This window comes from Macaca thibetana, chromosome X (genome assembly GCF_024542745.1).
Source record: "Macaca thibetana thibetana isolate TM-01 chromosome X, ASM2454274v1, whole genome shotgun sequence".
Lineage (NCBI taxonomy): Eukaryota > Metazoa > Chordata > Mammalia > Primates > Cercopithecidae > Macaca > Macaca thibetana.
The window spans coordinates 47,267,461-47,283,551 of NC_065598.1; the positions used below are offsets into that span (position 1 = coordinate 47,267,461).

The 16,091-nt window shown below is 49.7% G+C and overlaps 2 protein-coding genes across 3 annotated transcripts in view; both read right to left on the minus strand.

Moving 5' to 3' along the window:
- NDUFB11 (NADH:ubiquinone oxidoreductase subunit B11) overlaps positions 1–2,160 on the minus strand; it is a 477,292-nt gene extending 475,132 nt beyond the window's left edge. Inside the window, exon 1 of the mRNA XM_050775767.1 lies at positions 2,156–2,160. The gene's annotated coding sequence lies outside the window, so the exon portion shown is untranslated. The remainder of the gene's footprint in view (positions 1–2,155) is intronic.
- Positions 368–15,800, minus strand: ELK1 (ETS transcription factor ELK1). Of its 2 annotated transcripts, none has more exons than XM_050775667.1 (6): positions 15,634–15,800; positions 6,092–6,335; positions 3,751–4,194; positions 2,610–3,041; positions 1,873–1,974; positions 368–1,787 (listed from the first exon to the last, which is right to left on the minus strand). In XM_050775667.1, the coding sequence occupies exons 2-6, from the start codon at positions 6,299–6,301 to the stop codon at positions 1,689–1,691; spliced, it is 1,287 nt and encodes a 428-aa protein (XP_050631624.1). In that variant the 5' UTR covers positions 6,302–6,335; positions 15,634–15,800; the 3' UTR covers positions 368–1,688. The 2 variants fall into 2 exon arrangements, with proteins under 2 accessions (XP_050631624.1, XP_050631623.1); XM_050775666.1 differs by lacking the exon at positions 15,634–15,800 and adding an exon at positions 13,602–13,649.
- Between the last annotated feature and the right edge of the window lie 291 nt (positions 15,801–16,091).

Genomic DNA, 16,091 nt, shown 5'->3' on the forward strand with positions numbered 1-16,091 from the left:
GGCTGCAGTCCCCACTCTCTTCTCGTAGATATTATTTTGTGCATACCATCACAGGTTCTTGTACAGTACCATGACTACTCGTCCAGGCTCAGTTATTTTCTGAAACACGGCCGCGATTTCCCACATAGACACACCATCAAAAGTCTGTGGTCACAACTTCTGTACTCTCTCACACACAATCACAGCTTTCCACATCTCTGACACACACATGGTTACCAATATGCAGTCCCTACTACTGTTTCTCACACACGCCATCACACCATTTCTCTCACGATCAACCTCTGCCTCACACCTTCCACACAGTCATGCTTGTCACACTCAGCTAGTCCTTACAACATCAGAGAAAAAGTGCCAGCAGCCTCCAGCATCACTTTGAAAAATATATATTTACAGGAACAATTCCCCAGTCTCTGGGACTCTTTAGAAAAAAAAAAGGTCCATTTTGGGGAAGTAAAACAAACAGTGGAGACGAGTGTAGCACCGTCCCCCAAATCACCAACCCCCAGGTCCCGAGGCCTGGGCTGGGCCAGCGCTAACAGGTGAGCCCAGGAGTCTTTTGAACCCACTCTCTCTTGCCTAGAATAGAGACAGGACAGGTTTTATGTCCCCCATTCCTCCCTCCCAACTCCAGGGACATTGAAAGGGTCCTTTGTACCCGCCCGCAGGAAATTGGGGGGCTGGGAGGGAGGGAACTGAAAATACACGTTTGGTATCAAAAATAAACACTTGGAGGGGGGAGGCGGCAGGAAGATTCCCCCCCAAATCCCTTCCTTCCCACCCACCCCACCAAATATAGGAAGAGATGATTCCCTCTCCCCTATTGAAAAGCCCCATTTAAAAATAGATTATACTATCAAAATGGCAGCGGGGGAGAGACAGGGAGACCTGGAGAACTGGCTGGAGGGGCCCCCCAGACGGGGACCACCCCGCAAAAAAACCCTCCATTGGGAGGAAACAGGCAGGACCCCAGGGAGGTTGGCAGACAAAGGAATGGCTTTTCAGGGGGAAGAAGAAGAAAAGGGACATTCCTCCCTGGCCAAAGTTGGTTGAAAAAGGATAAGCTGTCTGAGAGAAAGGCTGGGGAGGTGGAAATTTCTATTCCAAGGGTGTGATTCTTCCTTGGCCAAGACTCCCAACCCATTAAATGGTACAAATTCTTCCTGGACCCCTGAGTATGGCCAGGAATAATAAAACAAAACAAACTAACTCTTCTACTCACATCTGAAAATGGAGACAGGGCTCCCTCATCTCCCCAAGGGCAGGCTGAGAAATAAAGAAAGAAAGGTCGTTCTCAAGCCAGACCCCGATTGTCTTGTGTTGGGGAAAAAAGTGGGGAGGTGGGGGAGATGTCCTAACCACCCTAAAAGGTTAGGTCAGGCTCCTCCCAGTGGCCTTCAAAAAATAAATAAATAAACCGCCCCTACCATTGATGTAGGAGACGTGTAAGGGCGGCCACTGGGGGACTGACGGAAAACAGAGACGTTGTGGAAGCTGTGTGTTTTCTGTGGAGGAGATAATGAGAATTACTCTTGGGAGTAATTCTTCCCAAGGATCCCCACCCCACCACAATCAGAGCATGAGTCTTTCAGTTGAACTATGTTTCTCCTTGAGATGGCTGGCTGGAGAAAGCATGGATGGAGTGACCCCAGAAGGAGGGGTGGTGGTGGTGGCGGTGGTGGTGGTAGTAGTCATGGCTTCTGGGGCCCTGGGGAGAGCACCACGGGGGTCGAGAGGCCATCCACGCTGATGGAAGGGATGTGCACCTGGGCGCTGCCACTGGATGGAAACTGGGGGTAAAAAGAGGGAGAGGTCACAGATGGGGGCCATTCTTGGGTCTGTCACCCTGTCCAAAATGGGGAAAGAGGATCCTACCTGGAAGGAGAGCTTGGCCGGGCTACGGGGCGCAATGGGACTCAGGGTGCTCCAGAAGTGAATGCTGGGAGGCAGCGAGCTGGGTGTCAGCAGCACCGGGGTCTGTGGGGAGAGGGTGGTCGGAGCTCAAGTGAGTAGAGAGTAGATGTGGGATGCTGGAAGGGACTTGGGCCTAGCCCCACCACAGATTTCCCACTCACACTCCCAGGGTCACTCCCCAAAGTGCACACACCTAGATGGTAACTATGGAGGCCATGCCTACGATCTCTCAAACTCCGTAGACACCCCCCACTCCCTATTCCCGAGAGCTCACCCTCAGTTGGAGACCTCATTGGTCAAGACCACCCACAAGACCCTATCCAAATGCTGCTCTCAAACCTCTCAAGTCACCATCCAAACAGCTCAAGGTCAACTTCTAACTCATGTCCCACCCGTGAAATCCCATATGCAAATCCCAGACCAAAAAGCCCTGCTCAGGTTCCTTAAGCCACACCCCAACCCAGAAACAGTCCCACAGAAAGCCCCTTGGTCCCACCCACAAAAGTCCGCAGCCCTGCCCTTCACTAATCAAACCCCATCCCTCCAGTCCAGCGTCAGCCCAGTCAATCACACTCGAAGGCTCCACCCTCTTCAGGGACAACCACATTCGCCCTCCTCTGATTCCCGTTAGTCACCTGCCACATGCCAGTCCCATTGGGGTTGGCACCCACCCATCCCACACCTCCCCAGGCACTCACCAATGTATGTGTAGGAAGTAGGGATGGAGTTAGCGCCGGCCCAGGCGCCTGGAGGCCGGAGCCAGTTCCCGATCCTGGGGTCCGTTCGGGTCCTGGCCCACCTAGCAGGCTTGGGCTGAGTGGAAGCTCTAGGTCCCGGGGCTTCCGGCCCTTTTGTGGCTGGGAGATCTCAGGGCTGGAAGCCACGTGGCCGCCCGCCTGCCCTGCGGTGTCCATAACAACCGCGGGCAGCCGGGCTGGCACGCCCTCCTGTGGAGGGACTTCTGGCTCGGCCTTGGTAGTTTCCGGCACAAACCCTCTCTCCCTGGCAACTTCCAACTCTTCCTTGGGCCCTTCCACTTTCACTTCTGGGGGCAAAGCCCGGCCCAAACCTGGCTCCACATTCAGCTCTTCCGATTTCAGGTTTGGGGCCTCGGGCGGAGTCAGGATGACCTGGGAGAGGAGCAGGTACAAAGAGGGTAAGGATTGTTGGGGCCACAGGATTCTCCTGTGGGCTACCCAGTGATTTCCCCGGGAAAGTGGCACTTGGTACTGGGGGCATCAGAGCAGGTTCTCCAACAGGACATAGGACTTCATCAAGGAAGTAGGGCTTCCTCTGGGGCAAGTCCTCCTATGGGACAGGGGACTTGGGGTAAGACAACCTGAAGCAGGTGGGAATCTGAGGGATACCATCCTCATTCATTAAAACAGTGGTTCTCAAAAATTTACCTTCCTCTGAACCAGCAACATCTGCCTAATTTGGTAACAAGTTAAAAATACAAATTATTGGGCCCCTCCCCAGCCCCACATATTCAGAAACTCTAGGGGTGTGCCTGGCAATCTGTGGTTTAACAAGCCCTACAGGTGATTCTGATGAGCGCTAGAGTGTGAGAACTAGTGCATTAAACAAATATATTTCAGGCACCTACATGTTCGGCAGCTACTAACTGTAGCACAGTATTCTCCCCTTTCTGTCTCAGGGTTTGTGTAGCTCTCTGCCCCATCCCTCCTTCTAAGAGGATGTCTGTGTTCTTCCTTCCACCATTATCTCCTTTAACAGGAGCACTATGTCTCTTCTACCAGCCTCCCTCATCATCCGGGGATTACACATCCGTCCTCTTTACTGCCTCCTCTTACTGGATTTCTATATTCCAGTCCTTACCTGCAGAGGCAAGCCGGCTTCCTCAGCCTCCAGGCAGGCCTCCAAGGGGCTTGGACTGGTGCTCCTGCTCCCCGAGGGGGGCGCTGCTGCTCCTGCAGGAGCTGCATTGGGGAGCACCACAGCAGGCCGAGGATGAGGGGGTGGCTGTGGCTGCAGAGACTGGATGGTGAAGGTGGAATAGAGGCCCGAACGCATGTACTCGTTCCGGCTGCTGCGTGCCAAACCACCCGGGCCTGCCATTCCTGCACCCTTGGGTGTGCCTGGCTTTCCAGAGGCAGTGTCCCCTGGGGTGGCATGTACAGCAGCAGGGGCCACATTTGGCATGGCGGAGGTAACAGACACCTCTGGCTGGGGCGGGCAGTCCTCAGTGGAGCACCCTGCGACCTCAGGATAGGACACAAACTTGTAGACGAACTTCTGGCCGCTCACCTTGCGGATGATGTTCTAGAAAGGGAGGAGAGGAACAGAGGGCCTGAGAGGAAAGGGGCAGGCTGGAGGCAGGGTGTGTGTATGTCGGGGTGGAGTGGTGTTTCTCTTCTCCTAGTGGCTCTCTTCCCACTTGCCCCTCTCTGGCTTTCCTGTCCCTCCTCTGTAAGTTCCCCTCTCAGCCTATCAGCCCATTTCCTCTCCCGTTGGTTTCTACCTCTTTCCTCTCCCCCTAGATTCCCCTTATCTATACCCCTCCCTAGTTCCTCCCCTTTCTCTCTTCTCTCCACAACAATTCTTTCTTTAAGCCCCTTCCCATCCACCCCTTTCCAAGCCTCCCTCTGTCACTCTCCAGGTCTATCTATCTGATTTTCCCACCCCCTCCACACTGTGGCTCCTCTTCACAATGGGGCCCGTGAAGGGAAGGTAGTAGGTGTGGGAGCAAGTCTTCTTGGCTCCAAGAACCAGGGGTTCACAGGCCAGGCCTTGTGGGTGACTGTCAGGACACAGTTTTGGAGACTAGCAAATGCAGTAAGACAAGAAAATGAAGTAACTGATATAAATGTTGGAAGAAAGTAAATTAATATAGATGGATGGGGCGATGAATTATTAATACAGAGGATTATTTGAAGCTAATGACACAGAAGTGGAATAGGGCAAGGTCACTGCAGAGGAGAGGGCGAGGAGGCCTCATTATTAATACCACTGTGGAGGTTGAAGCTAAAGCGGTAAGAAAATGAAGTAACTAACAGCAATTAGACAAGAATATTAAAAATACTGGTATAAATATTGGGAGAGGGCCTATATCAAGGCTGGCTTGGGTGGGTCACAGAGCATGTTTGGGGTTTTTCAGGTCTGGTGGGTCTCAGAGATGACCTAGCGTTCCCAGAGGGCACAGTGAGGGAGCCTCATTACTAATATTGTTCTGGAGGGTTGAGCTCAAGGAATAAAATATGAAAGTGGAATAAATGCCATAAACTATGAAGGGTATGCAGCATAGGTCCAGGGCTGTTCTGGGGGGCACGGGCAAGAGGAGTGTGGGAGCACTAGGGCATTCTGCGGAAGTCTTAGTGCTGGTCAGATATGTCACAGGGTGGGCCCGTGTTTCTCAAAAGAGGAATGAAAAGGATATTCATGAATATTGTTTGGAAGTTTCAGCAGGAGGAATAAGAAGATGAAATAACTTGTATAAATATTGGGGGGAGGGGAAACCCAGCAGTGGCCTGGGGGTCTGAGAGGGCAGAATGGGGGAAATTTTAAATTTTAGCTGTAGGAATAAGATAATGAAAACAATTGATATAAATATTGGGGTAGACCAGTGCTGCTCTGGGAATTTAAGAGGATAGGGTGTGGAAGCTGGTACTAAACATGTTGTTGCAGTGGTTTTAGCTTAAGGAATAAGAAAATAATTGGTTAAAAATGTTGGGGTCCCAGAGGACAAAGTAAGCAAAAGTTGGTATAATACTGTCAGGGAGGTTTTGATTCTAGGAATATGAAATATTCTGGAATAAGAGAAGACTATGAAATAACTAGGGAAGCCCAGCACTGGTCTAGGGCTTCCAGAGGACAGAATGAGGACCAGCCATTATTAACCATGTTTTCAAAATGTTGGCTATAGGAATATGACACGAAAATGAAATGCGCATGGCAGGGCAGCATCACTGTGGGGATCTCAGAGTGGGAGTAGGAGTCAGTATTAATAATGCAATGATGGTTTTTGCCAAAGCAGTAAGACAAGAAAGTAGGTGAGATAGTGCTTAGGGGCCCAATACTGGCCTGACGGTACCAATGGATGGGTTAAAAACTGATAAATTTTAACATTGTTTTCAAAGTCATAGCTATGGCAATCAAAACAAAATAAAATCTCTGATATAAATGTTAGGGGGGGTCCCAGCCCTGGTCTGAGAGACTGTACCTTGTCATAGTAGTACCGCAAGGCCCGGCTGAGCTTGTCGTAATTCATGTTGGTCTTGTTCTTGCGTAGCCCCCACAGCCGGGCCACCTCCTCTGCATCCACCAGCTTGAATTCACCACCATCCCGTGAAGTCCAGGAGATGATGTGGCCATTGCCTTGCTCTCTCAGCAGCTGCAGCAGAAACTGCCACAGCGTCACAGATGGGTCCATCGCTGGGGGAGTGCTCACGCCATCCCAGGGGTACCTGGAGAGCAAACAGCTGAGTTGAGAGGCTGTGGACATAGGAGGGGCAGAGGTCAGGAGGAGGAGGATTCCTTTTTTTGTCATCTTTTCTCCATCTCTGTCCTCAAACCCTACCATCATTCCCTAAACATTCCCAGACTAACTTCTAGCTCCCCAATCCAGCTTGGGATGCTCCCTGTGATGGGATACAACTCATGAGTATCTTAGGATGGTGTGAATGTATTTTGCCTGTGGGACAAATGTGAATCTGTGGCGGTCAGAGGGCAGACTGTGGTAGGCCAGATGATGCCACCCCTGTTCCACATCCTAATCCTTGGAACCTGTATGTTATTTATACTACGTAGCAGAAAAGAACTTTGCAGATGAAATTAAGGTTACAAACCTTAAGACAGGGAGATTATTTCTGGATTATTTGATTAAATTCAATCTAATCATATGAGCTCTGAAAAGCAGATGATGAAGAAAGAAAGGTAGCTCAGAGATGTGATGACAGAAGAGGCAGGGGAGATTCAAAATGTGAGAGGGACTCAACCTGCCATTGTTGGCTTTGAAGATGGAGGAAGGGGGCTCAGAACCAAGGACTGTGGGTAGCCTCTTAAAGCTGGGAATGGCCATCAGCTGATAGACAGTAAAGAAACAGGGAATTCAGTCCTACGACCTCAAGGAATTGGATTCCGCCAACAACTTGAATGAGCAGGAAATGGATTTTCCCCTAGAGCCTCCAGAAGGAACACAACCCTGCCAATACCTTGATTTCAGCCCACTGAGACCAGTATGGGACTTCTGACCTATAACAATTTTTTTTTTTTTTTCTGTGGACTCTCAAAATTCTCCTCAGGTCAACAGGTATAACAGCTATAAATATAACTCATTATTTAAAAAAAAATTTTTTTTTTTTTTGAGACGGAGTCTCGCTCTGTCACCCACGCTGGAGTGCAGTGGCGCCATTTTGGCTCACTGCAAGCTCCACCTCCCAGGTTCACGCCATTCTCCTGCCTCAGCCTCCCGAGTAGCTGGGACTACAGGTGCCCGTCACCACGCCTGGCTAGTTTTTTTTTGTATTTTTAGTAGAGACGGGGTTTCACCGTGTTAGGCAGGATGGTCTCGAACTCCCGATCTTGTGATCCACCCGCCTTGGCCTCCCAAAGTGCTGGGATTACAGGCGTGAGCCATTGCACCCAGCCACAAATATGTTATTTTAAGCAGCTGAATTTGTGATAATTTATTACAGCAAGAATAGAAAATTAGTTCCATCCCCCTTATTTGAGTGTTATCTGTATCTTCTACCATATAAATGTTAAGTTTTTCAGGTTTTTTTGCCAGAGCCTTGCAAAGGCTGCTCACTCCACGTGGGGCTTCCTTCTTCTGCCTAGCAGTCTTTCTCATCTTTCAAGTTCCACCTTGAAGGTCCTTTCCTTTATGAAGCCGTCCTAAAACTGAACGCCTGATCTCTCTGTCCTGTTACTATCCCTGAATGTTCTCTTTGTTTTTTGTTTTTTTGAGATGGAGTCTCTCTCTGTCGCCCAGGCTGGAGAGCAGCGTAGTGGCACAATCTTGACTCACTGCAACCTCTGCCTCCCAGGTTCAAGTGATTCTCGTGCCTCAGCTTCCCGCATAGCTGGGATTACAGGTACCCACCACCACGACCGGCTAATTATTGTATTTTTAGTAGAGACATGGTTTCACCATGTTGGCCAGGCTGGTCTTGAACTCCTGACCTCAAGTGATCCACCCACCTCCCACCTTGACCTTCCAAAGTGCTGGGATTACAGGTGCGAGACACCATGCTCGGCTCTGAATGTTCTCTTTCTCGATGACAGCAATAATTAACATCTACTGAGAGCTTAATACACATCAGGCACTGTTCTAAGCAGAGGCAATATGACCTGCTGGACAACTGCCCAGGCACTAGGGCCAGACTGCCAGTGTTTGAATCCTGGTTCTGCCACTTATTAGCTGTGTGACCCTGTGCATATTCTTTTTCTTTTCTTTTTAGAAATGGGGTCTCACTACGTTGCCCAGGCTGTTCTTGAACTCCCAGGCTCAAGCAATCCTCTCTCCCTGGCCTCCTAAAGTGCTAGGATTATAGGCATGAGGCACCACGCTTGGCTGATATTCTTTAACCTCTTTGTACCTCAATTTTCTCATGTGTAAAACAGGGATAATGATATGCCCATTGCTAAAATGGGGATAACAATACCTAGTTCATGAAGATATTGTATAGATTAAATATTATATGCCTGAGGTATATGATAAGCTCTAAATATTAGTTTCTGATTTGTTCATAGTCCCTTATCTGCTATTCCCAAATCCAAAATGCTCTAAAAGCAGAAAGCTTCTTATACCTCTTTTGGCAGCAAAACCTGATTTGAAATGAAACAAGGCCCTTTCTGGTCTTTATTGATTCTCACTTAGTGTGAGAGTGTTCATACATTTTGCTGCATAAATATGAACGCAGCCGACTGCAGAGCTTACTAAGGGGTGTTATGTAACATCGTATATGCATCATGTTACCTTTCTGAAATCTGAAGAAATTGAAATTCTGAAACGCATCTGGCACCAGGGGTTTTGGGTAAGGGCATGTACACCTGTACTGTTATATTTTTTTAATGGGCATTGACTCATTTATCCCTTATCACGCCTCTGAGAAGTAGGTAGTCTTACTGTCATTAATTTATAAATGAGGCAGCGGAGGCACAAATGTCTACGTACCTTCCACAGTCCACAAGTGGCAGAGCCAGCATGTGGAGCCAGGCAGTCAGGTTCCATCTCACCATTAGACTAAATGGCCCCTCACACCAACTGCTTCCTCTTAGCATGTCCCTCAAAGAACAGGATCCTCCCTGTCACACCATTACTGCTTTCTTTCCTGAGAGCAAACTGGAAATAAACATGAGCTTCCTGTTCAATTATACAAGTCACAAAGCCATGAAGTGTCCGATTAGAGAGTCCTGTCACCAGAGACCTCACTGAATTTGTTTTGCAGGCAGGCTTGTTTCAAAAGCCCAAAGAGTTCAGAGTGACTCCTGGTGGCAAAGACAGGCAATTTTACCAGTTCCTCTTTCAGCTGCAACAGCACCTATCAGCTGAGTGAAAGGTCACGGTGGGCTTCCAGCTTCAATAGCACATACGGCTTTGTATTTTGTCATTTCTCCCACTTGACCCCTCATAAGAGTTCTAGCAATCTGCCTTGCTTGGATATGTTTACTTCTTTCCATCTCCTTCACTTAGCAAGCTTTTGGTGAGTGGGCCAGGTGCTGCGGATACAGCCGAGAACGAAACAGACAACAATGCCTGCTCCAGAGGAGCTCACATCTTAGCAGGCAAGGCAGGTGAGAAACAAGGCAAACATGTACAAGAGTGCGTCGAATGGTGGGAAGGGTTATGGGAGAAGAAATCAAGCAGGGGAGAGTTGTTCCTTTCACATGGAGAGTCAGGGGAGAGTAGTCACCAACGAGGGGACAACCGGGCAGAGACCTGAAGGAAGTGAAGGAACTGGGCTCGTGAGTATCTGAGAGCAGCGAGCCAGGTGGAAGTGGCAGCCAGTGTGAAGGGCCCAAGGCTGGAGACTGGTAGGTGACAGGGGGAGAGGAGGCCGGCACGGGTTGGAGGGAGAGCAGGGAGGCAGCGGGAGAGGTGAACAGAGTGACGGGGGCCAGACTGAGCCAGGCTTTTTCGGGCGCTGTCAGGACGTTGAGTGAGACAGGAGCCACGAGAGGGTTGTGAACAGAGGGATGACAGGCTGTGATTGAGATTTTAACAGGATCCCCCTGGCGGTTGTGAGGAGAATAGACTATCGGGGCTGAAGAGGCCACTGCGGTAGACGATGGTGGTAGCAGTGGGGCTGGTGAGAAGTGGCTGGGTTCTGGAGAAAGCCTGAACACAGAATAGGACTTGCTGACAGATAGCCTGCCTGGGGGAGGTGAGAGAAGGGTCCAGGGTGAGTCTAGGTTTGTGGCCTAATTACCCACAAGGACAGCACTGTGGTCAGCTGAGGTGGGAGCCTCGCAGGAGAGTAAGTTTTGAGGGGGGTCATGCCAGTTTTGGAGATGGTCAGTTTCAGAGGCCTGTCAGACACCTACGGGTATGCTATGAATACATTTTAATAATTTAAAAATGCAAGCCAGGCATACGATGCTTACCATGTGCTGCACACTCTTTGAATCATTTAACTCACTGAATCCTCAAACCACCATTAAAGGGTGGGAATTACCATTTCCTCCATTTTCCACGTGAGGCAATGGAGGTACAGAAAAGTAACCTGCCCAAGTCACACAGCTGGAAGTCGGCAGAGCCGGAATTCAAAACATAAGTGGTATGGCTCTAGTGAGCAATCCTAGCCACCTTACACCACCAGTGCTCCATGAAGAGAAACAGAGAAGGCTAAGATCCTAGAGAGTGACAGGAATGCTGTTTTACACAGGGTGTGCAAGGAGTTCTTCCCCAAGGAAGTGACACCTGGCCTGAAGCAGGGGAGGTAGCAAGCCAGGCTGCCCTCTGTGGGGGAGGGCCTCCAGGCGGAGTGAACGGCGTGTACAAAGGCTCTGAGGCAGCCACCCTGAACTATCTACTGTTCCGAGACAGTTCCAACCTCTGAGGGTAAGCACGGGCTGCTCTCCCCTCAGGGAGAGCTCTTCCCTCACTTCATGGACTCAATTACACAATCATCGCGTTCCAGGAAGAATTCATTCTTCCTCTGCGTGATCGAAGGTGCCAAATAACCTGCCCGCTCTTGCAAATCTGTTCTTTCTGGGTCTTCAGCCTTATGTTCCTCTGCCCCTGTTCTGGCTATTCTGGCTCAAGGTTACCTTGGGCAAGTTACTCAGCCTCTCTGTGCCTGTTTCCTCATCTGTAAAATGGGGATATTTTACTCTCAAAGTCAAATATTCTCAAAAGTACACGCACCCTCCAAGGCTTCTGTGAGCATTAAATGTGTCAATTCTGTAAAATACTTCTGTAAAAGACTTAAGGAGGGATTGACTTTTTTTTTTTTTACAAGTACTATTGTTAGGAAATTCTTTTTTATACATGTGCCTTTGTATAGCATATTCCAAGCACCATAGCGTAACAATGAATCTTTACTGAAATAACACTACCCAGGTACAACAAAATCAAATCACTCTTAGAAACATCTTTTACGCCTGTGCCTTTAGGAGAGTGTATTACACACACCACAGTGGTTATTTTTATTTATTTATTTATTTCAGAGACAGGGATCTCACTATGTTGCCCAGGCTGGCCTGGAACTCCTGGGCTCAAGTAATCCTTCCACCTCAGCCTCTGTGCCCAGTTACACACCACAGTTTTGTGAACACATTCTTTCAATGCAACAATACAGTCCTTATTCACATATACAACTAGCACTCTTAGAAACAGCTTTCATACCTGTGCCTTCACAGAGCATATTACATACCTCAGTTTTGTGAACACATCCTTTTGAAAAGGAGGAAAATCCTTATTCATATATAAACTGGCATTCTTAGAAACATCTTTGATACATGTATCTTTTTGCACTGCATTCCAGGCACCACCCTGTGGTAAACATCCTTTGGGGGTTGGTATTTGAACAAAAAAGTGCCTCTGATGTGTGGTAGATACTCCACAGATACTAGCTATTAGCTAGTGTGTCAACCTTCTCCCCCTGCCCCTGCAATCCTATCCTATGTATCACCTCGGCCTGCACTATCTGGCTCCAATCACCTGTGTGACCTCACCTTCTGCCCCTCCCCGCACTCTGCTCCAGCCACACTGGCCGCCTTGATGTTCTTGGACGACACTGGCCGTCCTTGAACATGGCAGGCACCATCGCACCTCAGGGCCTTTGCACTGGCGCTTCCTTCTGCCTAGTATGCTCTTCCCCTAGACATTAAGGCTCCCTCCCTCTCCACCGTGAGGCCCTAATTCAAGAGTCATCTTCCCTGTGCCTAAGATTTCAACCACTCCCCAAGACTCGATTCCTACCTGCCCTATTTCATTATTTCTTCTCAGCATTTGTCTATTATGCTAATTTAACTTATTTATTTTGTTCACATAGTCTGTCTCCCTAATTTGGTTTTTTTTTTTTTTTTTTTGAGACAGAGTCTCACTCTGTCACCCAGGCTGGAGTGCAGTGGTGCAATCTTGGCTCACTGCAACCTCCGCCTCCTGGGTTCAAGCAATTCTCCTGCCTCAGCCTCCCAAGTAACTGGGATAACAGGCGCACGCCACCATGCCCAGCTAATTTTTTGTATTTTAGTAGAGACGGGGTTTCACCGTAATGCCCAGGCTGGTTTCGAATTCCTGAGCCCAGGCAATCCGCCCACCTCGGCCTCCCAAAGTGCTAGGATTACAGGCGTGAGCCACCGCGCCCGGCCTCCCCAACTTTAATAAATGTCTGCTCCACAAGCACAGATATTTCGGCCTGTTTTGTTCCTTGCCATATTCCAGCACCTAGAAGAGTGCCTGGTACTCACGAGGGGCTCAGTAAAGGTTGGTTGCATGAACAGCCCCAACTAACTAGCTCTCATATCCCTTCTTCTTCCCCATCTGACCCCTATGCTGGTGTCTGAAATTATCTTTTTCCCATTTATTCATGGGATAAATTCTTATTGAGCATCTGCTGTTTACCTGGTACATTTTCAGTTGCTGGAGACATAGCAGTGAATGAGCAGACAAAAACTGAGTCCTCATGGGACTCACATTCTAATGTGGAGAGACAGACAACAAACAACCCACACAGTGTGTCAGACAGTGATAAAGGGCAATGGGACAAAGCAGGGACCTGGCTTGAGCCCTGCTGGGTGTGCAGCTTCAGATGGCCAGGGAGGGGTTGACTGTTTTTGTTTTTACAAGTAGCATTGTTAGGAACTTCTTCTTTATACATGTGCCTTCGTATAGTATATTCCAAGCACCATGGTGTGACAATCAATCTTTACTGAAATAACACTACCCAGGTACAACAAAATCAAATCACTCTTAGAAACATCTCTTATGCCTGTGCCTTTAGGAGAGTGTATTACACACGCCACAGTGGTTGTTTTTTGGTTTTTATTCAGAGACAGGGATCTCACTATGTTGCCCAGGCTGGCCTGGAACTCCTGGGTTCAAGTGATCCTCCCACCTCGGCCTCCAGAGTAGTTGGGACTATAGGTGCACACCCGTGCTCAGCTACACACCAGTTTTGTGAACACATTCTTTCAATGCAACAACACAGTCCTTATTCACATATACAACTAGCACTCTTAGAAACAGCTTTTATATTTGTAACTTTACAGAGCATATTACATACCTCAGTCTTGTGAACACATCCTTTTGAAAAGGAGGAAAATCCTTACTCATATATAAACTGGCATTCTTAGAAACATCTTTGATACATGTATCTTTTTATACTGCATTCCACACACCACAGTGTGGTAAACATCCTTTGGGGGTTGGTATTTGAACAGAGTGCTGAAAGGAACCATGCAGAGATCCGGGGGTGGTGTTCAAGGCACAAAGAACAGCCAATGCAAAGGCCCTGAGGCTGGCCCATGCCTGCTATGTTTGAGGAGCTGTGTGGTGGAGCCAGTGTGGTTGGAGCACAGTAAGGGGGTGGGAAGGTATAGGCGGTAATGCTAGAAAGGTTACTTGTTTCACCATTAATTCACAGGTAATATTTATTTACACTGGAGGGGATTCTAGTTCTGATCCCCCATTTCACAAATGAAGAAAAAGGTACAGAGAGGAAGTGGTTAAATCACACATCGAAGGTCACACAGCTGCTGGTATTGGGGGGTGGGTGGGTGCTGAGAGAAGGTGGGGAATGAAGACCACTCTGCAGGCAGAGGGAACAGCAAGAACAAAAGCTTGGAGGTGGGAACTAATTTGGTTTTTAAGGACTGAGGCCTCACGTGGGGTGGGATGCGGTCTAAGAGGGGAGCCTCAAAAATTATCCTGTGTCCTGAGTACTTCCTGGGCCACCTTTGAGGAAGGAATTTAACCTTCCTATGGCCCAGCTCGCTCACTACCTATCTCATGGGGTTGTGGTGAGGATTAAAGGAACTCATTCATATGAAACACTCTGCCTGATACACAGCAGGTGCTCAATAAACGCTAGCTCCTACTGGCATTACCATCATCACTGTTGCTAATGTATTCACTTATTGTAGTGAGGCAGAACGTCTTTGTGGTTACTAGTGTGATCAGGCTGACCCACTATTAAGAGGTGAGGGACAGGCAAGGCCATACACTGCTCCACAAGGAAAAGAGGATCAGCACGTTCTCTTCTGGGAAGGGGAAAAAAAAGAAGGAAATTGAAAGTACACGGCCGACCTTCCCCCAATTACAAAGCACTGGACTCACGGGACGGTATGCGGGGGACTGTGCAAGCATACAGGGGTGTGGGGGAGGAAGGCCAATGAACAGATCCACTGCAAAGGGAAGGGGTGATGAGGCTCATCGCCTGAGGGGAAGGGGAGCAGAAAACCTTACAGACTCCTGCACCACAGTAAAGGGAGAGAAAAGCCATCACACAGACTGATTCAAAGCAGAGAGGGAAAAGGCTATGGACTGAGCTACTGAAAATAGGGAGATATAAAGCACTAAACTGACCCACTATTAAAAATAAGAGAGAACCCCAAGGGCTAGAGTGACAATCTACGAAAACGAGAGGGCAGATAGGGCAATGGACTGATAGCTAAAGGGACGTGAATCCAAACATGAAGACTGATCCACTATAAAATGGTGGTGGTGGTGGGGGCGGGGGGGAGGTGGTTCTGAAAAAAGCCATGGACTGATGCATTGGGGGACTGGAGGAGGCAGGAATACAAACTCAGGTAGACTCACTGTTAAAGAGGGATGCGGAGGGGTGCGGCGCCACGGATTGATTTCGCTACAATGTACAGGAGGGGTGGAATAAACAAGGCCACGAACGGGTCTTATGAAAGTTGAGGCTAGGAGAAATCCAAACACTCAGATACACCTACTATTAAGGGGGCTGAACACTGTCACAGGCTGGCTCCCTGTAAGTGGGGGTGGGTGGGGGGCGGGTGGGGGCAGGGGGAAAGCCTATGGACGAGTCCACCCTAAGTTGGCGTGGGGAAAAACATAAGCACGCAGACCGATCCATTACACAACGGGAGGGGGAGGTTAGGCCACGGTCAGATCCACTACAAGGGACGAAGGGCTTGAGCAATGCCACACGCAGGTCCACCAGCCGTGGTGGTGGCGGCGGGGAGTCGAACACCAGCAGGCCACCGGCCAAGCCACATCCTTTGCGCGGGGGCGGGAAGGATACGTGGGGTCACGGACGGGGCCCTCCACCCTCCAGGCCCAGAGCTCACCTGTGTGTAGCGTGGCGGTGGCGTTGGCAATGTTGGCAGCTCCGGGGGGCGGGGGCTCCATACGCGGCCCCACCGCCCCCCAGGCCTGGGTTCCGAGGCGGCGGTGGCGGTGGTGGTGGCGGTGGCGGCGGCGGCGGCGGCAGCACCTAGAAGCCGCCCCTGCGTTTCCCTACAGCTCACGTGGGCCCGGGGAGGAGGAGCCCAGCGTCCCGCCGCTCGCTGATTGGCCAAAGCGCTATTAATCGGCCGCAAGGCCTCGAGGGGTTGGGGGACGGGCCCTTCCCCACAGAGCTGTGCCGTGATTGGCCTAAGGGGAAATGATGGAACGCTCACGGCCCCTGGAGTCCCGAGGAGGCGCGTTCGGCCTTCCCGGTGCTCTACGCCGATTGGCTCAAGGACTGACGGACTGTGAGCAACTGCCGAGGCTCGGGGCGTGTGTGTAGGGGGCGGGGGGCTGC

Coding starts and splice junctions, on each gene's coding strand:
- ELK1 (XM_050775667.1), bottom strand. CDS start 6,301: ATGGACCCATCTGTGACGCTGTGGCAGTTTCTGCTGCAGCTGCTGAGA. Junction 4,195..6,091: donor TGCGGTACTACTATGACAAG/GTACAGTCTCTC, acceptor CTCCCTTTCTAG/AACATCATCCGCAAGGTGAG. Junction 3,042..3,750: donor AAGCCGGCTTGCCTCTGCAG/GTAAGGACTGGA, acceptor CTCCTCTCCCAG/GTCATCCTGACTCCGCCCGA.